Source organism: Botryllus schlosseri, chromosome 8, assembly GCF_051294905.1.
Source record: "Botryllus schlosseri isolate E-star chromosome 8, Bs_hap1, whole genome shotgun sequence".
Lineage (NCBI taxonomy): Eukaryota > Metazoa > Chordata > Ascidiacea > Stolidobranchia > Styelidae > Botryllus > Botryllus schlosseri.
The window spans coordinates 26,361,673-26,383,387 of record NC_137243.1 but is presented as its reverse complement, the minus strand read 5'-3'; the positions used below and the strand labels follow the sequence as shown (position 1 = coordinate 26,383,387).

At 41.9% G+C, this 21,715-nt stretch overlaps 1 protein-coding gene and 2 non-coding genes across 3 annotated transcripts; 1 reads left to right on the top strand and 2 right to left on the bottom strand.

Moving 5' to 3' along the window:
• Positions 1 to 7,129: 7,129 nt before the first annotated feature.
• Trnar-ucu (transfer RNA arginine (anticodon UCU)) lies at positions 7,130 to 7,202 on the top strand. Its single transcript has one exon. It is a non-coding gene; the product is annotated as a tRNA-Arg (tRNA).
• Positions 7,203 to 7,811: 609 nt separating this feature from the next.
• On the bottom strand, positions 7,812 to 7,885 carry Trnan-guu (transfer RNA asparagine (anticodon GUU)). The gene has a single exon. It is a non-coding gene; the product is annotated as a tRNA-Asn (tRNA).
• An 8,793-nt stretch (positions 7,886 to 16,678) lies between these two features.
• On the bottom strand, positions 16,679 to 17,941 carry LOC145444369 (uncharacterized protein F54H12.2-like). Its single transcript, XM_080322336.1, has one exon. It carries the CDS (start codon positions 17,939 to 17,941, stop codon positions 16,679 to 16,681), a length of 1,263 nt encoding a protein of 420 aa, XP_080178462.1.
• Positions 17,942 to 21,715: the final 3,774 nt, after the last annotated feature.

The following is a 21,715-nucleotide window of genomic DNA, read 5'->3' as shown; positions in this document are numbered from 1 at the left end:
ATATGGGGAGGGCCCCATACCATGATATTTTCTAAAACGTGCTGTTCGAGTAAACAGAGGATTGGTATCGCATTTCCATATCAATACTATCATTTACATTCCATGATGCGGACGAATGCTTATGCTGTCGAAAATTGGATACCTCCTGGTGTGCATCAATAAGAATTAAGCTCTACACCTTTGGCGTAGCTCAATTTGCACCTTTTGACACTCCATGTGAACGAATTACGATCGTTTTCACAACTACTTACTTACTTGAGTAGATTTAAAGTCAGTCAATTCTACTTCTACTTCAAGTAGTTTTAGGTTGCTCATGGAAGAAGTACTTCTACTCGTACTTGAGTAGATTTTTTCGTCGCTACTTCTACTTCTACTTGAGTAGCTTTCTTAACACTTTGACCACCTCTGCCTATACGATAGTGAGGCTCTCAGAGTAATAAAGGAGGCCGAAGTGCCATAAATGTGGAAATTTTCGCGTCATCGGAGGACATTTTCGATTTCTGGAAGAAGGAGGACAAACCGTCCTAAATTTGGGCGTATGGTAACATTAAGTGTAACACAAATCGATAATCATGTCTATGCTAATTAGCGTTTCATCTTTTCGCAAATTTTAACTTGGATTCGATAGAGTAATAGAGCAATCAGGACCGTAACTGCCACACCGTAAAAACCCCAATTGTGTTTAAATTATGAATCGTGATTTCGTGATTATAACACGGTACACCCCTCGACCCCTAGAACAATATTTATTTACATTTATTAGAGAACACACTGTTCATACTTGGAGCCGTAGACGGCTGTTGGGATGCTTTGGTCTATAGAGCAATAGTGAGCAAACTATATGTTGGTAAAATTCGTATTAAGAATTTTAACAATACTGCAGCAACTTGATTAAACTTGTTTTATTTTTGTAGTATTCATATCGTTTTTCGACTACAATGGTAATTTACCCGAAGCCGATATCCTTCATCTTTGATTCCGTAGATGCCGGCGTCTAGATCATAATCCATATTGGTAAATGCCAAGTAGAAATCGAATTACTACAACGACTCCAATATGCGTTTCCCAATTTATTTCACCGTGAAATTGGTAAGTTATAGTTTTACTACAATATTTTGTTTTTTCATGTATTGCTGGTGCTATAGCCCCCACTTCGAAAGCCTTATATTGTTGGAACATCGCAGAAAATCAAAACGGAAATGACTTAATTCGGATCATGAGCTTGATTTTCGATTGGCAAATCCATCAATACCATTACTTTCAGTGGCGTATACGCGAAAAAACGATTCGTTTTTCTCTGTAGATTTGTGCTCTGTATGTGCACTGTGCAGTGCGGTACAACTCATTCATGACGAGTGGTTTAAAAGCCATCTTAATTTGAAAATTTCCAAATGAACTGATTGATAAATGTTTTGGATGTCCCACCATATTTCCACAATGAATTTTGCCACATAGAAATGTGGAGCGTTCGGCATTTGTGAATGAACATGAACAATTTATATCAATCAGCGAATATCATGCCGCTGCGTGAAGTTCCGTAGTGTAGTGGTTATCACGTCTGCTTAACACACAGAAGGTCCTGGGTTCAAGCCCCAGCGTAGCTAATTTTTCTAACCTGTCCTTTTTCATGCACCGCAATTGGTTAAGCGTAAATTATATATTCACTTCGGAAGAGTGTGTGCGCAATACGCTATATTACAGTCAAACGGCCGTGACAAAAGGATTAGTGGTTCTCAAACTGCAGGGGGCGTGAAAACATCTGAAAGGGAACGCGAAGCAGTGCTCAACAGAATTTCTTTTTTTGCGCTTTGCGTGATTTACCCAGTGGTGGTCAGTAACTTCTACTTTTTGGATGTACTCAAGTAGTTTTCCTCTACTTCTGCAACTTACTCAAGTAGATCTGATTTTATCTACTTCTACTTCTACTTTGTAATATTTTGTGATCTATTAACATAGTTTTCGCTATTTCAGTTTGTCTAGTAGAAGTAGACTAATCCCTCAATACGAAAATAGCCTGAGGAATTTCGGGGCAGTCTTCACGGAGTACCAACATTTTATAATCATAAAAGTCAAGCAAAGCCCAGAAATTTTGTTGCACTTCGCTCACAGTAGTCATGGAGTGACAAATATGTTTGCACGAAAGTATCAGTGAATATAATTTAGCTACGGGATTGCTTGGTTCCGCTCACACCGCATTGGCACCCAGATCAAATATTTTATCACAGTAAATATGATCCACCTTAACATTTGAAACTAACGTTTCGCAATCTAGCAATCACCTATCATATCGTAATCTAGCAGCCCATTACGTGTCTGGCTAATCTGGAAAATCCAGCTTTTTTGAACGTTACACCTGTTTCAGCAGATCACCTTTTAATCTTTATGAACAAAAGACATGAAATAAATTTTCCACTTTTAACAAGTGGTATTTATATTTCACTTTCAATTGCGATGCGAGTATCATACTTTGAGTTCTAATTACTTTCAGTTCTTTTGTCTGCAGAACATACATGTTGAAGCATAAAAGCAAGTGTATTAATGCATCTATTTTCCGAAAATAAAGCTACACTAAATATAACTTTTACGATCCACAATATTTGTTATTAACGTATAATAATCGCGCAAAGTGATGAAACCGTATCCTATACCACTTCTACGTATTGCTCTTCGTCTAAACATGCGGCAAATGGGGCATTATAATATAGGGGAGGGCGCCATGTCCCAACCTTTTTGTCTTCATTCCCCACTTCAGATTTATTCCGGGCCTTCATTCCCCACCAGGACTGTGGGTCGACTGTGAACTGCACTATGTCAGAACCAGAGTTGGATCAATTACATTATTTCAGTTCAATTACAATTACAATTACAATTACTTTCATGAATGTTTCAATTACATTACAATTACAATTACTCCGTGCTAAAAATATCAAATTACAATTACAATTACAATTACTCCTTGCATGCTTCAATTACATTACAATTACAATTACAATTGCGGCTGTTGAACATGGAATTTAATAATCATAAATTCAACCGTGCTCCTTGACAACCGTAGCGTCGTATTTAACAACAATTCAAGTCTAGTTCAGATTGTGTAGTAATAAATGCGTTTATGTGCGTACATAGTATGCTATGTGAGATGTCATTGTGGCGTAATATAAGTGTGTTTTGAATGCTCGGTAATTATGGCTCACGTAATTGGAAATGCAAAATGTTATTTACCTAATTTCCTATGGGTTAGGATTAAGGATAGGGTGCAGTATGTCGTTGAAAAAGTATTATAATATATGCACGTGCTGGATTTGCGTCTATAGTATATAATTAAAGAAATAATATTATTTTTATCGAGGGACGTAGGAATTAGGATGAGGAGTGAAAACAAAACCGTGCTTTGTCAGATAAGACGTTATATAATATCCGGTGGTCTGGTTAGTTAGCCAGACGAAATAACGATGCAGCATCGTGACCTGAAATCGTATTGTAGACTGCCAACCCACTGATAGATGCGCAAGATGTGAGTCACGGATGAATGCACCGACAAACATACTGCTGAGCCGGCTTAAAGCAGCAAACTTTGTAGTCCTAGAGCTGGCGATCCATACGTCCAAATTTGATGCATCTGGTCTTTATCGTAAGCTATTGATGTACTAATTCCGAAAATACAAAATAAAATCTCGTCAGGGCAATGTAACTGCTCCAAAATAGCCGTTTAATGCCGACTGTTCTGAAAAGTGACAGCGCTGCGGCAGCATGACCACAACAATTACCAATTACGCCCAGCGATTGTTCATAACAATGCCGATTCGCAGACTTTCACGACTATTTTGGGATGGTACCATTGCCTGGAAATATACTTTTATTGCGGAATCAGTGCGACACTAGCTTTCGATTAGGACCATACATATCAAATTTCGACGCTTGGATCGCCAGCTATGGGAATATAAATTCTGCTGCTTTTAGCCGGCTCAGCAGTTCACTTGTCGGCGTATTCAATCGTGAGTCACGTGTTGCGAATCCATCCGTTGGTTAGTAATCTAAAAATTGTATACAATGGCAGCCGAGGCCAGCATAGAGGTAAAAATAAAAAAAACTTGGCCCACAAGGGCGCAGTCAAGGGCTTCCGCGAATGGATCCACCAAATTCCTTGTCGACATTTAAAGAGAATGCATTATAAGTCAATTGTTTTATGTTGTGCTTGTCAGGTCTCAATAGCAATTTAATGTAATTGAAATTGTAATTGAGCAAAATTTTTGTCAAATTACAATTACAATTACACAAAATAAAAATGCTTCAATTACAGTTACATTACAATTACATTGAAAAATGTAATTATTACATTCAATTACAATTACAAATTACAATTGATCCAACTCTGGTCAGAACCCCTCAGGGCCCTGAGCCTGTATGCTTTTACCCGGCTTCTTATCAGCTACATTTGCTCTACTGTCTTAGTGCACCGCCTCATTTCGACTAAACGCGCGTAGCGCGAAATGTTTTTATAATTCTCGTTTAAATCGGTCAATATGATCGGGAATTGCATATATTTTGATATCAATTTTTTATCCCCTCTCTGCTCACATAATCAGATTTACTGGTAGAGCTGAGTGAGGTGTGTTGGAAAAGGTATAGGACCACTAAATAAGAATTAAACATCTTCGGCGGACCCGTTGGTATATTGACTTTGTTACATTATGCTATTTCGGACCTCTTATATCTGCTATGTCAAAAGATATGAAAATCGCCAAAACTAAAAGGCACACTCGATTTTAAATTGTGGAAAATAATTTTTCCCTGCGGGATGGCATTTGTCCTGTGGGGTTAGGATCGCCAGGACAGGAACATTCAGCGCTAGCCATTAAGCCGCCTATGGACAATTAAACATATATGTATAATATATTGTATATTGTATATATATATCGAAGTTTTAAATAATTTTGGCCCTCTTCGAGCTCGCCTCCCCCCAATTGGGGGGTTTGAGGTGCGGCAGTTACGGTCCTGTTCCCCACTACCCAACACTTTTGTCATCACAGAGCAGCTATTTGCTGGTTTGACTACACAAGACACACATCCACACCAGTACGCAAGATAATCGCCTATAACTGCAACATGAAACGTATTGTGAACCGATACCAGTAAGGCTCTAAATTTCGCGAAAGCGTTATTTCACGTTAAACTAGTCGTGCTGGATGCGTTTGTGACGTCATTATTGCCCTTCGAGAGTTAAAAATGAGGTTTTGTGAACAACTCATAATATATTTTTCGATATATACATTCCAGAGCAGTTAACTGGTAACGGTAATTGCGCATGTGTCTCCGTGAATCAGTGTTGGGATGACTCGAGTCATGACTTGACTCGAGTCAGACTCGAGTAAACTTTTTCGCATGACTTGACTTGACTCGAGTGACTTTGCAAAAATGACTTGACTTGACTTGACTCGGCGCTTCAGAAATGAGAATTGACTCGTGACTCGGAGCAAAATTTACGAGTCAATTTCAAGTCATCTAGTAAACGGTGTCAATTAAATCGCTGCATCTCTTTGATGTTCGGATTGTTCGCGATACGCCGGTGTGACTTGTGAGAGCAAGCAGTCATTCACAGATTGTACTTTTCACTGTTCCTCGATTGTTACATCACAAATACATTGACCGAAAACGAAATGATCACAGCTTACGTTTATGTACTAGCTGTAGAATAATCTAATAACTACGTATCTCTGTTTGTTAGATGGCTCAGTGCTTACATCGCGAAGTGCCCAGCTTAGCCAACCCCCTAGTATGATTTGAATCGAACGAATATAGTTTATGCGTTTATAATCTCACGGATGTGTTGATGGGTAGCGTATTGTACCATATCAATTTGTTTCAACTTCTCGGCGCTTCGTATTAGATCCTTCATTTTAGCAGCTCTAAGAGTTCGTGAGTGATACAACGCCTTTTTGCACGTATATTTAACTTGATACTCGTTATTTGATTCAAGCGATATCACCAACCAATCTGTCATTCACACAGCTAGCAAAATGTAATGACTTTGAATCATCACTCATACTTCGAAAATTCAATTTGACTTGAATTGTGACTTGACTCGTGACTTGACTTGACTTGACTCGACTTGACTCGAGTCACCTCCAAAAAACGAGTGACTTGACTTGACTCGAGTCACCTTCGAAAATCGATTGACTTGACTTGACTCGAGTCAAAATGTACAATGACTCGAGATGACTCGTGACTCGAAGGTAGTGACTTGATCCCAACACTGCCGTGAATATGTAGACTGTCCTGTATATAATTTTGAACAAATGCGTCTATTCCCCACCATAAACCATTGAATTCCCCACCAGCGGGGAATTCCCCACCGTTTGGGAACCACTGAACTAACTGAATGGTTAGTTTGTAGAAGTCTGGAATCGTGTGATATTCAGAAGTTTGGAATCAAAGAGAAAGGAATTAGTAGTTACAACGAATGATTCCACTTGGTAATGACCAGACGCGTTCTGTTGAAAAGGGGCAAGAGGTTAACAAGATATAATTAACCCAATGATTGTCTCGATATCTTTGCATTTATGGGCGAGTATATCGCGATATAATACCATGGAAACGGGCGATCCGAATGAATTTGAGGCTTATATAGGCTACTTATTTCATGAAATCGTAGAATGGCGGATTTCATCATCGCGGCTTGTTATCCTACAAAAATATTAATCTTAAGATTATATTTTCACCTGAACAAAACATACACAATGTACAATGGGATAAGACACCATGCGATGTAATGAACAGGTAGAAGGATGCCAAACGACCAGTTGCGGTGTCTTAAAATGGGATCACCCTGGACTTAGTGCCGATATCACAGTTCTTTTTAGCTCCTAATCTCTCATCCGTAGCTGCTTGTTGCTTTTTCTGAGTGCGATCACTTGTCGGGTCTTTTACTGTTTTTTTTTGTCGCCGTAAGAGAAGCGATGCGGGAGAAGAGGACCCCAGATAACCCCCTACGCGGAATCGAAACAGGGGTGCCCGATTAAGAGAACGCGATCTTTATATACTCACTAGCTATTCAACACGACATTGAGGAATACGCGGGCTTTGCATATAAAAAAAATGCTCAAAGGCGTCGACAGCAACGCATTTGTGGGTCTCCGTAGCGCAATGGATGGCGCGCTGGACTTCTAATCCAGAGGTTCCGGGTTCGAGTCCCGGCGGAGATGTGATTTAACAGTGCGAACGTTTTGTTCGTATTATTGCTCGGTATGATTACGCTTGCGCTCGAAAAATAGGTTTTAAAAATTGATGAGAATCCCTCTCCCAGTGAATAGTACTGAGGCGCGAGTAGTTTTCGCATGAAATATCACGGTTACATGGTTGGAAATCTAGAGTCGGATCGATCTCGCCACAATGACATGCTATGCCCGCAACCGGGCTAGCGCATGAGCAAAATAATGAGCATATGTTTTCGAGCGCAGTAGCACAGTTTTAAATAAGTCGGATGACGCCGAAAACTGACACTATCATCATGTTGATGATGTGTTATTGTTTCTTCTTCGGCTCGAATGTTATCCAAGCCCTTTGCGTACGGAAAACTGACTGTGAATCTATAAGGACTTCAGCATATATGTTCTTACAGTATCATGATAGGACCTTTCGCTCTAGCCCATGGTATCATGCGTACTTTGAGAATCTAACATGCATATCCTATATTACAAGTTACGAACGAATAAGAAAATTGCACAATGCGAGTGCTAGAAGTTATATGTTGTTGATCAGACGTCTTCGATGCAGTTCGCTCAGCAAGCTATCACCGTAACTAATTAAAATAGCGTCCCTGGGTGGGCTCGAACCACCAACCTTTCGGTTAACAGCCGAACGCGCTGACCGATTGCGCCACAAAGACGGCTACGTGGCGGTGTTTCTTAAGCCTTTTTTTATGCGGCCCCTTATGAAAGGGATAACCAGGGCATGGTATGGTATGGTATGGAACGAGAATTTTCCATACTCCATACTTGCCTTACTCTCTCCATACCATACTTGCAATTTTCCATACCATACCAACATTGTTCCATACCATACTTGATACATATTCCATACTTACAAATACTTCAATATCATAAGTATAGTACCTTTTATAGCACCTATATTATTGATATTTCGAATGTCATTATTGCTTAAACTAGCGAATCTAATGCGAATCTAATTCCTGGTAATAGTTTTACAGAGTATGTTTTGGTGGGGTTTAGTTTACGGTGGTGAGGTGCCGTGTACGTTTACTCTACAGCTTACGCGAGAAAAATGAGATACTGAGCAGATTGTTATCTAGGACTGTCCATAAAAGGGACTGGCAACATACGGCCCGCGGGCCGGATGCGGCCTGCAACAAGATTTTTTCCGGCCCGCGGACATTTTCCCGTCTTACATAATAATGTGGCCCGCGGCCCCAGTCTGCCAAGATTCCCCCCTACTTGCCTAAACGTCAAATTTTAGTGACTGTATGTTATTATATAGGTGTGCGCAACGGAGCTTACGCGTAAGTTCGTCGAAGCGAGAAGACTTGCATTATCGGCATTTACGATGTGCAGAAACCCTAATGAATTGATTCTTGGTAAATTTTGGGTACCGGGCTTATCAAACGCTCTGAAATCTTAATTAAGGATTGCACCGTGAGTTATTTGGTCAGAAAGAAGCGGACGCGGCAGTGCCTGTATGGCAATGCTATTCTCAAATCAACCTTGTATGGTCATTATCGGCGATAAATGGCTTTGAAGTGACAATGCTGTCGATTAAATACATTCATTAAAAACGATTTATTCCTTGTACACATGGTCGAATAACTTATCCATTAAGCAATCCGGCCCGCCAAGTACCTAATTTTCTTATTTCCGGCCCGCCGACTGGAGAAGTTGCCCGCCCCTGTTCCATAAGGATATCATCTCATTTCCGGTACATTGGCATGAGGCACATATGTAAGTTTGAAGTGAATACTCGCAAAATAATTTATAATATAGGCGCACCCATAAAATATCCCATCGGCAGGCGATCAATACAGCAGCGATCTGCTTGATTATTAGTACAGTATTTGGTTGGGGTTGGCGTGGCGAGAATTTTAAACTATATCTACCACACTCCCTAATCTATAATCCTAATGCGAGATCGTTTGAAATTTGACCAATAAGATATCTCGGTATGTAAATAGTATAAATGTCCAGACAATGTTTCAGAAGAAATGTAATTATCAATCACATTTAGCATTTAGTTCGTTTCATCATGATTGCTTGTAAGCTGTCGTCACTCAAGGAATGAGGTAGTTGGAGTAGCCCACATTACCAATTATTGCGTCACACGATAGACTCTGCTCGGAGACGTCGTGTCTAGACTCGAGAGAATATAGGATCAACATTACTGTACTCATTATTACATCACAAAATCATGTCATTCCAAGTGCTCCTAAAACCGTTGCACAAGCGTGTATTTGTTCCTACACAGCGTTCAATAGTTCACACGTTCACACATAACAAAAGCGATCGTGTTCCGTGAACAACGAACAACGTACGCTTCATGAAGCTTGCGCAGATCACGATAAAATGTATAAAACAGCAAAGTATGGAAGTATGGAAATGTCGTTCCATACCATAGATTCAAATCTTCCATTCCATACCATACTTGCATTATTCCATATTCCATACCAAAATATCGATCCATACCATACCATACTTCCATACCATACCATACCATACCATGCCCTGGGGATAACTACAGTTGTGTAGTAGGCTTATGACTAGGGCCTCCATAATTTGGTATTCGGGAAAGATTTGCAAATCACAATACTTATAATATTGGACCAGAATACGGTTAATTCGAAACTTTTTACTAATATTGCCGTTGTGCTGACTGAAAAAGAATCATTTGTATTATTCGACTTCTGGATGACCAAGTCGAACGCCATTTCGTATTCTTCCTTGTTGTCACTGTAACAAAGGATGACGAAGTGCCATAAATGTGGACATTTTTGCGTCCTCGGAGGACATTTACGATTTCATGAAGAAGGAGGACAAACCGTCCTAAAGGTGGGCGTATGGTAACCCTAAGTGTAACGCATATCGATAATCATGTCTATGCTAATTAGCGTTTCAGCTTATCGCAAATTCTAACTTGGATTCGGCCCCTAGAACAATATTTATTTACATTTATTAAAGAATACACCGTTCATATTACGGCTTGGAGCCATTGACGGCTGTTGGGATACTTTGGTCTGTAGAGCAGGTGTGAGCAAACTATATGTTAGTGAAACTCGTATCATGAATTTGAACACTGCTGCAGAAACTTGATTAAACTTGTTTTATTTTTGTACTATTCCTATCGTTTATTGACCACAATGGTAATTCACACCAAGCCGATATTCTTCATCTTTGATCCCATAAAAGCCGTGTGTCTAAAGATGCCGTATACTAGAGCCCAACCGATTATCGGCGGCCCGATAATATCGAGACGATATAACCTTTGAAAAAATCATCGGTATCGGCTATTGGAGCTGAAAAATTATCGACAATTATTGTGACGTCACAAAATGGCGGTAGGAAGTCAGAAAACTATAATCTTAGACGGCTAGACTGAGAATATTGATATATTTCATATAGCTTACACTTTAAGGGTGTCCATAATGCAGTCTTTCTAGTTTGTTTCATGTTCAAGTGTAATGATGACTTTAAAGATGTTCAAATAAATTATCTGAAGCTTTAAAAATGTGCTTATCCAGTGTAGTATTTTGGATGGTACACGAACTCCTATAGGCACAGACTTGGTTGGCGTATTTGTACGGAAGAGGACTACAAGGCACCCAAACGAAAGTTAGAACGGCCTCTCCCGACAACGCGAAATGTGTCGTCGTATCGCGAATTTTCCCGCAAAGAGGATAAGTATTAGTTCATTATTATTCTCATAACTTCAAAACACTACAAAACTGCTATACAATAAAAATACTATTAAACAAATGTTTACAAATATGGCAGAATTCATGGCGTTTTCCTGTTCCGAATCAAGCTTCATGGGATCAATGTGATGTAAGTGATCTATATGCAATGTTCGTGGCGTTGCTAATTATTTTTGCGTACTCGGCAACTTGAATAGACCTGTTGGCTCAGTCGAAAGGCTCGCCCTTGTATTTTGCTCTAGAGCAGGCAAAAATACCAAGACAGTGATAGCGTGGAGCGTCCGGCTTCTTGATCGGCAGGTCGTGGGTTCTATTTCCGGCCTCGTCAGATCCAGTGATGGGCATCGGAGGGTCTCGGATAGTATTCAGACCGGATTTTTTCCGATTTTGTAACACTTGGAGCGGAGTCGGAGATTACTACAGATATTGTTTCGGATATTTTCGGAGTGCTGTAACGTTTGCATCGTATATCTCTGGATAGCTCTGACCAGAAGTGACTATTGATTACAAACCAAAACAGACAGTTGACACCTTTTAATATGACAAGTAACATGTAAAAATGTTTGCCAAGTACCCAAGTGAATAAAAATCAGCCATCTTCACTGAAATTGGGGACTGAAGGGTAGACAATACTATAAGGCCAACCATAATATCACATTTATCTAGTAAAACACATTACCAAGTGTGCCACTGAAATGATATATAACTGGTTGAAATGGTATGATTGGCCATACGCTATCTCAACTTAGTGATCTCAGCAAAGGTGTACATTTGGGATCATTCGACAATGTTATTGAATAGCCTGCCTCTACCGAAATGGATGTTTCGGATACTTGACGAGATTCTTCGGATTATCTCGGATTCTGGAATTGAGCTCTTCGGAGTCGGAGGGAGACGTCTAAAGTTGTCGGAGTGATTCGGATTCTCGAACACCACTATCCGCTCATCACTGGACTCAGACCAAAGACCTGATTAGTAACAAACTGGTAACCATGACTTGCCCGCTTCGCGATCAGCATTAGCGGGATAGCATGGAGGGGTTGAACAAGACTTAGAAAGCTTTACAAGGCTATTTCGGTACCTTACTTGCCCAGTAGGGCTGTTCAAAAATAACCTTTTTCCCTGAATCTTGCTGGTTACTTGATTAAATCGTTAGGTGGCCTTAAAAAACGACGCACACCAAATTTGAATTCATTCCAACCAATATTCGCGGATTTCGTAGAGTTTGAAAATTTTGAATTTGCCTAAAAATGCAAAAAAAAAATTTTTCAAATTTTTCTGCCAACCCCATGAACCTGTTGCGCTGTCTTCAAAAACGATGCAAAACAAATTTGACTCAATTCGAAGCCGTAGAAATGGAGTGATTTCAGTTTTTCTTTGGTAATTCTGGGATTATCCTTGATTGGTGGATCATCCCAGAATTATGATCAAAAAACTTGAATAACTCCGCTTCTGCAGCTTGGAATTGAGTCAAATTTGTTTTCCATCGTTTTTGAAGACAGCGCAACAATTTCATAAGGTTGGAAGGGAAATTTGGAAAAAAAAATTTTTGCATTTTTAGTCAAATTCAAAATTTTCAAACTCTACGAAATCCGCGAATATTGGTTGGAATGAATTCAAATTTGGTGTGCGTCGTTTTTTAAGGCAACCTAACGATTTAATCAAGTAACCAGCAAGAGTCAGGAAAAAAGGTTATTTTTGAACAGCCCTATTGCCCAGTATATGTAGATCATGTACTCATGGTATGCATATGCACAAAACTTGTGTATGAGTCGGTGGATAGATACACGTGCAGACGCACGCGCGCAGCTTGGAGGGAACCGTGGTCGAGACCCAACTTTTTATACCTTTCTCGACCCATACTTTAAGAACCCCTGACATAGATTATGAATACTTCATTGCTACACCACTGATGATGGTTACCAGTAGGCCTAACCCCAGTTAACTCCAAACGTCTGGCGGCGGTGGGATCCGAACCCACGCCATCGAAATGACTGGTGCTTAAAACCAGCGCCTCTGACCTCTTGGCCACGCTACCAAATTCACTCTCCTTTATTATACCATATATTCACAAGCAAGGAGTGAATCGTGCCTAATAGTGATGAATTGTAGTAATATTCAAATATCTAAACGCATCATCAATCAAAAGAACTTATCTGCCTTCTCAGTTAAACGTTTAAGTAAGATAATTTAGTGTCTCCGACAAGGATTTGCACGTTCGAAAATACCGCGGAGAGCGGTTGATTAAGTTTTCAAAGTACGATACTAGGAAAAATGCTCGGGCAGTATTGCGAGGCCGTTCGACAACTTCCATTGTCCGACTCCGATCCCGTTTCTTCAAAGTGCAATCAGGCTCTGAGCCGAGTCTGGCCGTATCAGAAAAATTATGAATCCGGCTCCAGTCGAATTCAAAGGCCATGCCATCCCCTCTATATGTGTAGAACTCTTTCAATCGCGAGTACGCCTCAAAACGATAATCCCATTCAACATTCAAACATGTTTTGAACACATGAAAAGTGTTTTGAACGAAGGCGTTTTTGAAGTTCTAAAATCATGCCATAATTGTGTAAATACTTTCCAAACACGTGTTGTACGAGCCTATGCAGACAATAACCACCCGATATAGCCAACGTATACGATATGGCATGGTTGGAGACCTCAAATTAGTCGGTTCAACAGCTATAGTACGTAAATATTTAGTCAAAGGAGCTGCATTTCCCTATATTTTCAATTGAAAATATCAATCCGATGGGACGTGACAATTGAATATTCGTGACGTCATGGCTTGAAAAAACAAAACAAAAAAAACAGGTTTTAAACACAGGCCCTAATTGTTTTAAACATATCTGTTTCAAATAGATTTTTTTTATATGCAAACCTACATTCAAGCATTCGTGGAGTGTTTTTCCTTGCAAGTAGAACATTCAATCGGTGAGACACACTTCTTTTATCGGCGGTATTCATTCAAAATTATAATTTCATATCTACGGTAGCGCTGCTCTCAAAACGTCTTTGGGTCAGCGGCTACACAAATGGTCACACCGTCTCCGTGTCAAAGGATACGGAGATTTAGCAGCCCGGTTCCTTTCTCCAGACAGAATTTCTATTCGCCCGACCCTAATGTAGCTCTTATTACATTTACATGACATTAGTCAGATCTGATAACATCTGGGGTCGCCTGTTCATTTGAATGGCCGTAACAGCATTGTCAATATAGGAATGCGTGCAAAATCGAAAGGACCTACATGTAAAAATATTTAGATATGAGACGTGACGTTGGATGCCACCACCAATGTGATTGAGAGGTGACAAGGCAAAAGACAGATAGTCACAAAAACTTAACGAGTAAGCTCCAGTTCAAGTTCATGTTTATTCATAAAATTTCATCATATCAAGACATCACAAGGCTGCGATACAATGAAAGATAAGAAGGTGCCGAAACGACTTGGAGCAGTCTTTGCGATCAGACACCTATCCTGGGCCTAGGCGATGTAAATAGGAGGCATGCACACTGAATGAAAGTAAAAGAGGATAATATAAAATGATCTCCGACTAAATCAGGTCACATGTGACGGATGGCGAGATCGATATGTCAGGTCATGGTCCGGTAAATGCTGAGGGCTGACTACTATTCATCCAGAAGAAATTGGTTGCATTTCGACTTGAATGTGAACATGCTTGACGACTGTCGAATAACCGGCGAGATACTGTTCCACACTTCAGGTCCGACATACTTGATGGAATGATGATCTTTTGCGTCGACCATATCATATTTGGATGACGACGACGCGCGTGTGTTGTGCATAAGTACTTTTGATAAAGAGATAAAGAAGTCATTGAAATTTTCGGGGCAGTCACCACAATGGTACTGATACATAAACTTGCAGAGGACCTGATGTTGAAATTTTTGCAGTGGTTTGAGTGCTCTAACACGGGAAGCTGGCAGTAAGTTATAGTTTCACTACAATAGTTTGTTATTTCATGTATTGCTGATCCTATAGCCCACATTTCGAAAGCCTTATGTTGTTGGATCATCGCAGAAAATCAAAACGGAAATGACTTAATTCGGATCACGAGCGTGATTTTCCATTACTTTCAGTGGCGTATACTCGAAAAAAACTATTCGTTCTTTCTCTGTAGATTTGTGCTCTGTATGTGCACTGTGCAAGTGTGCATTGAGGTACAACTAATTCAGAATGAGTGGTTTAAAAGCAATCTTAATATGATAATTTCAAAATGATCTGTCGCTATTTTCTGTTTGTCAAGTAGAAGTAGACCAATCCCTCAATACGAAAAATAGCCTGAGGAATTTTGGGGCAGTTTTCACGGAGTACCAAATTCATTAAAGTCAAGTACAGCCCAGAAATTTTGTTGCGCTTCGCGCACAGTAGTTATGGAGTGACAAATATGTTTTAAGTCAATAATAAAACGATGCATACTAGGAGTCAGACAACTATACCTCGCGAGCCATGAATGCTATTTTGATCATGGTTTATGGCTCACGGAGGAATTTACGTAGGCAACATGTAAATTGTGCTACTGGGATATAAAAAATCTGATAAAATATTCCGTATGAATTGCCAAGAAAAAATGATAGTAGTAGTTAGATAAATGGGCGGAAGGTCCCCATTCGCGATTTATAAAGAACAAACAAACATTATCAAGATAATAAACAGAGTAAGAATTAGCTCATTCTCAATTCTGCAGCAATACTCGAGGGGATTTCCCTTCTGGCTGTGCGGCAATTAAAAAAGGGGGAATAATTAGAGAGAAAACGAACAAAGAATCTGGATTGACCTTTGTACTCAGACTGGAGTACTTCTACTTGTACTTTTCCACTCCTGATTCTACCTTGACTTCTGGACACGAGACTTGCGTATTATTTATTATATTTTCCCTCGAACAACAATGGATTGACATTTAATTTCAATGGTATGCACGCCGACGAATCGGTATAGTTCTCCCGTCTTGACGTGTCGTTCCGCGGTGGGTTGATTAATCCAATTGCGTGTAAACACGATGGGATTTGGGAATATTTGTCCGTCAAACATGACGTCAGTATAGTATTTGTTCCTTCGGATTCGTATGTGAGATCCCGGTTCGTGTTTTAGGTGGATTGTCAACGCGTTCGGCCAGACGAAGCGATGCAAGGTGACGATTCTGGTCTGCGTCATCGTAGTTGACCTCTTTTTGCTCCCTGGATAGTAGCGAGTATGATCTTTACGACGCCAACGACTCCCGAGCGCTCGTAAAAGAGTATAACGTATGCTGTACAAGGTTTATTGAATATACACAATCTGAAAATACAGGTCACGAGTGTTCACAAAGTAGATTTTTCTTTGTTTACAAAATCAAAAACGAGGCGATCATTCACACGTTTATCAGAACCAAAAGCATCTAAATAATCGAGGGTACCTACACCTTGACCCCTTCTAATTAGGAAGGCGATACAATGTTCACCACACACAAACGAACGTAAAGACTGTAATTGCACACTAGTGAAGGTATAATCGTCCGCGCCCAATAACCTATAGATCTCCTTCTTCAGAGGCGGAATACCGAATGAGTCGTGAAAGTGCGTGCCATCTTGATCGGCGAAGATACAGATCCAATGCGAGCCGCCCTTCGCGTTAGGGTCGTAATTGATAACGACTGCGTACGGCTTAGGTAGCTTTGCTGGCAATAAATCGATCGCAAAAGTACCGGCAAATAAATCTCTCGTGTCGCGGTGATTGAATAAAATATGATTAATTTGATCGGTATTCATACGGACACTACTTCGCGCTTCTCTGAGATCTCCAACAGTTGTTGGTATTCTTTGAGACACAGTAGAGTCGCTCCTTCCGGCAACCCCGCGGTCAGGGTCATGTGAAGCTTCACGGACCCGGTCTTCTCTAGCTGAAAGCAGCCTTGATGCGTACGGTCTGGGGTCAAATCGAAGGCAAACAGAGTGTATCCGGCCTTATAATTCTCAGAGTCGATAAAAAGATCTTCCTGAGCATCCCACTTCCCGGTGGATTGGTAGACGCTGAAAAACCCCTCGAGGTTTGTGTTTTTATCAAAGTCGAATCTGAAATTACGCCCGTACAAAAGTTTCCCGTTCACGTTGATAGCCAGATTCCCGACGTGATAGTGACAGAAATTAAAGGGGTTTCGAGTCTTACTACCGTTATAGGCAGCTGTCGGAACCAGACCAATCACGATTCGTCGAGGCATGACCCCGGAAATCAGCGTTTTCTCAATGGAGGTATCGCCCGCTCCAAAAGAGTGATTACTCATTTCGAGCTTTATAATAGGGTATTTCGCCGTGTGCGTACGAAGCATCGTTTTGTGTGCCAAACTGACAGAGTCTGAAACTTGAATTTGCTTGACGTGCAATTCCACTTTTTTCAGTATGATTTTAGAGTCGGCAGACCCGAGGAGACAGAAATCGTCATCGTTACGGATTAATCGCAACGACAGATCCACGTTATCCAGTAAATATCTGTCCTGATCGAATAAACCGAGCGGTATCTTGCCGATGACCTCGAGCGTTGCACTGTCAGCGGTCAGGGCTTTTCGTGCCGTGAAGCCGGCGTTGTCCGCGGTGAAAGCATCCTGCTGTTTCATCGTATCTGGGATCCAGCCGATACATTTCAGATAGGTTTCGCCGGCCGCGCGAGAGCTATTTAGTAGATGGAAAATGAAGCTTTTGTAGGCGTGATTGTTGTCCGATGTGGTGATCAGCTTCGAGCCCAGATACAGATCGATCTGCTTGAATAAGGCGTCGAATATATCCGACACGACAGCGACGTTGTCTCCCCCGATCGTGGTGCAATCTTTTTTGGTCACTTGCAGTTGTATTTTCATAAACGAGCTGGACAAATCCAAGTAGTGATCGCTACCTTTCACGTTAATCTCAATGACATCGCCCAATTTATCCGGTGTGGCGATCAACGTGCTGGTGTCGGCGACCGCCGTTTGCGTCGGGGGTACCGTGAAAATATCTAATCCGCTGTTGAGGCACTCGGCCGAATTTTCGTGCATCAATTTAGCCATCGAATATATCTCTCCGTCTACGTTTCTTGTTTGACGTAGTACCTCCCCGCGCACCCTTTTTAAGCTTTTTCGTGGCTTTTCGTTTACGACCCCCGATCGCGGTATCGAGAAGCTGTAGACCTCCTTCTTTACTCCGTGATATAGCGGATTGCTTGAACGAGCGCCCGGCCACCAAATCTTTTGCGATATTTGACCCGGTACGGAGGATTTGTTTCCCCAGTATCTTGGAGCCTTTTGATACTAGAGGTAAGACCGCCCGGCCTATGGTTCGAAAAATCGACGCGAGTCCGCTACCGCTTTGCCTGGACCCCCGGTAAAACCCGTAATTCCCAGCTCCGGTCTGATAGTGGTGCAATACGGCTTCTCGGTCACAGCAATAGTGCACTTTCATAACGACACCCTGAGATGTATCGTGAGGTCCAAACCCGAGATGTCCAATAATTCACCATACTCGTCCCTTATATAGATGTAGAAATACTCGAAACGGTCGAGTCTGACTTTGGCGTAGTATCGATTTTGAAATATATGGTTTTGTCGCTCCCCCTCGTGTAGCGCAACGACTCTTAGCAACGGGACCAAAGCGTCACCCACCGGCGTCGACTCGATGTCATTACAGTAGATAAAGGCGTAGAGGCTTTCGCCCGACTCACGAACAAAGTTTATCTCCATAAGAGCAATCTCAAGACCTTTACAATCCATTCCGTGGGGTAGGGTAAATACGGGCCCGTCACCGGTCAGTGTTTGGAACGTCATCTCGTAAGTGAAGGGTCAATTCAATGTCACCGCATTTAAGTTCTTTTCCAAGAGAATCTCTTATGCTGATGCGTACGCTACGGAAGCTGTTGGCATCGGCGGGTAGGTAAAACGGTTTCCTGAATGATACGTGCTGTCGTTTCATCTCCGGTACCGTAACGGGGATGATTCGTAAAAGTCTGGACATATAATCACCTACCGGGAGATGGCGCACGCAATCGCAATATATAAATAAATACTGAGATTTTACTATCGACGGGATATACCACACATCGAATTCAATGTGCTCAACCTCGCGTAATGAGATCGGAACCTCTCCCTCCTCCGCGATGATGTCGTCAATATCGTATCTCTGATGCTCGTGTATGAGACGGTAGTTACCGAAATTCGCGTAAGGCCCGAGCGTAGATGTGAACAGAGAAGAATTCGGTGGGAATCCCTCGCATACCAATCGATTCTGGCTGGGCGTAAAGTACCAGTGATAGCCGTTCGCGAGTTCCTCGCTAATTCTTTGCATTAGTTGATCGACATTATCGAAATCTCCGGTGGGTAACTCATAGACTTCGGTGACGTCTTTGACAATCGTATTCCAGAAGCTCATGGCCCGGGTGGGTTCTGTGATCACAATTCTTTCTTGGAAATCGTGGTTGAAGCTAATTTCTCGGAGAGCGATCTGTTTACCCTCCGATTCGATTTCAACCGGTAATTCAACCGTGAAATCGGGTCCGCTTCCGAATATCGTGATATAGCTCATAACGCTTTGACGGCTCCTCGACGGATCAGTAAAGTCACTGTAACGGGAGCTGTTTTAAACGCGACAGGGTTATTGTTCTTGTCACGAAGATATACTCGTATATTTCGAATATTACTCTTGGCCAGGGGAAAAAAGTAAGGTTTATCATATACACAGTGCTGTATTTTTCCTTCTTGCGCGGTCACCGGAACGCTTCGAAGGAGAGGTACTAGCTCGCTGCCGAATACACGAGGTCTGATCAGATCGGTGTATATATAAATGGTGTCTACATCTTTCACGATGGTTTTCGGTCTGATTAAGAACTCTATTGGTTTTTGTTTCTTCAAAACATGATGTTCCACAGTGAAATAACGCGGAAACGTGTCCTCGATGCTAGTGAGACGCGGACCCGCACCACTGATTTTTTTGACCCGTATCAAGGGCTCGTCGGTCTGTGGAAATCGACTCTTGAGATACCTAAAGCTCAACCCGAACACGCCACCGGTATATTGCTTGATTGTAATTTCTTTCTCGTATCGCAAGCGAAACTGTTCCAACAGATCCGGGACACTGCGATACTTGCCGGGCGGTATGTAATACACGTGACGATGGCCGCTGTCAGAAAATTCGATACCCGCCCGCTTGTGGTCTACCGTGAACGTGGGCTGGAAGCTAACTGGGAACATGATCTCAGCAAGCGATGCCTCATATCTTTCTGTATCATATTAGTTATAATAGTTGGGTTACAAAATCGTTCGCGGTGTTACCCTTGAAAACGCTCATTGAAGAATTACTCGGTAAAACCAGAAGAGTCATCCTCGTCGGCGGTCTGGAGAGACAGTACCCTAGTTAACGAAGATAGATCCGTCTGGGTTTCGGTGAATAAGTTATACACAGTTACCCCCACGATAAAAAGCAGTATCGCGAGCTGTAGAACCACCAAAGGTATCCGTAACGTACCCCGCTGCGATAAATCCATGATTACCACGGTCGAGTTGCCGTCTCTGTTTTATATAAAACTGTCAACGTAAGAATCCATCGATTTCGGATAACCCTCCCAACGCACTAGATATCTCCGGTTCCGTCCCCTCCCGATTACTTTTTGTATCGATTCGACGCGATAGACATCGTCTTTTTTATCGATGGCTTGTAATTCGCTTTCGTAGAACGTTCCACTAATTACGTCCCCGTTATAATCTCGTATGGTGTACGTAGCGGGGCTTCCCCATTTCCGTGTGTGTACGTAAAATATCTCGCGAGTCCAAGACCCCGCTGTTCCTTTTGCAAACGTGGCACGTCGGGTGGTAATTCTGACTGGTTGATCGACGGGTAGCTTGGGTGACACCGGAGGTCCGGTTCCGTTGTATAGTCTATCGAACACCAGAGACGCGTTGCTATTGGTAACCTCCGACGGTCGCATTAAAATCGCGGTGTGATACGTTTGGTTATAGCTCTCTGCGATATCACCCAACACGTCGATGTAGCGATGTGTGCGGTTCTTGACAAAGTAGCGATTCAATACATTACGGGTCGTACGAATTACACGCTCTACGACGCTAGCCTTAGTATCGCTGTTGGTGAAAAAGTGCTTGACGTGGTTGTCTCTAAAAAACCTCTGTATAACCGACCCCGTGAATTCTTTCCCGGCATCGGTCTGAACGACGTGTGGTCTCTTATGAGCGAATACCTGGTTGAAGCCCTCGATCATATCTATCGGACGCTTTCGTTTCGTGGCGTATAAAAACATATATTTCGGAAAACAACAAATTGACACCAACACATAACGATAGCCATCATTGCTACTAGAAATATTAGACAAGTCCATGAGGTCACTCTGGATCTGAATAAATGGCCCGCCGACGATCGTCTTCTGTCGTTGAAATTTACCTGTATACGGATAGAACAGGGTGTAGCTATCCTCTTGTTTCAAATCCTTCTTGTTGGGGTGCAAGTATTTACCGCGATAGCTCGCCGGGGCTTTGATATCAAAATATTTATCCTTACTCGTCATCGTCGTAGGCCGTCCACGACCCGTAGAGCTGGGGCGGCTTCCTGTTCGCTCGACGGCTACGTTTGATGATCTCTTGCAGTGGCGGTGATCTTTTGGCTATCTTGCTTGTGGTGGGGGTACTTGGAGACGACGGGGCTTTCGGTGTTACTTTCGAGGTGACCCGACCCGGCTTCACTTCGTGCAGTAATCCACGGAGAGTGGCTATCTGATCGTTCGTGAACCCGTTGGGGGTGTCGGTCATCTTCATCTGAAGAGGCTTGTCGAT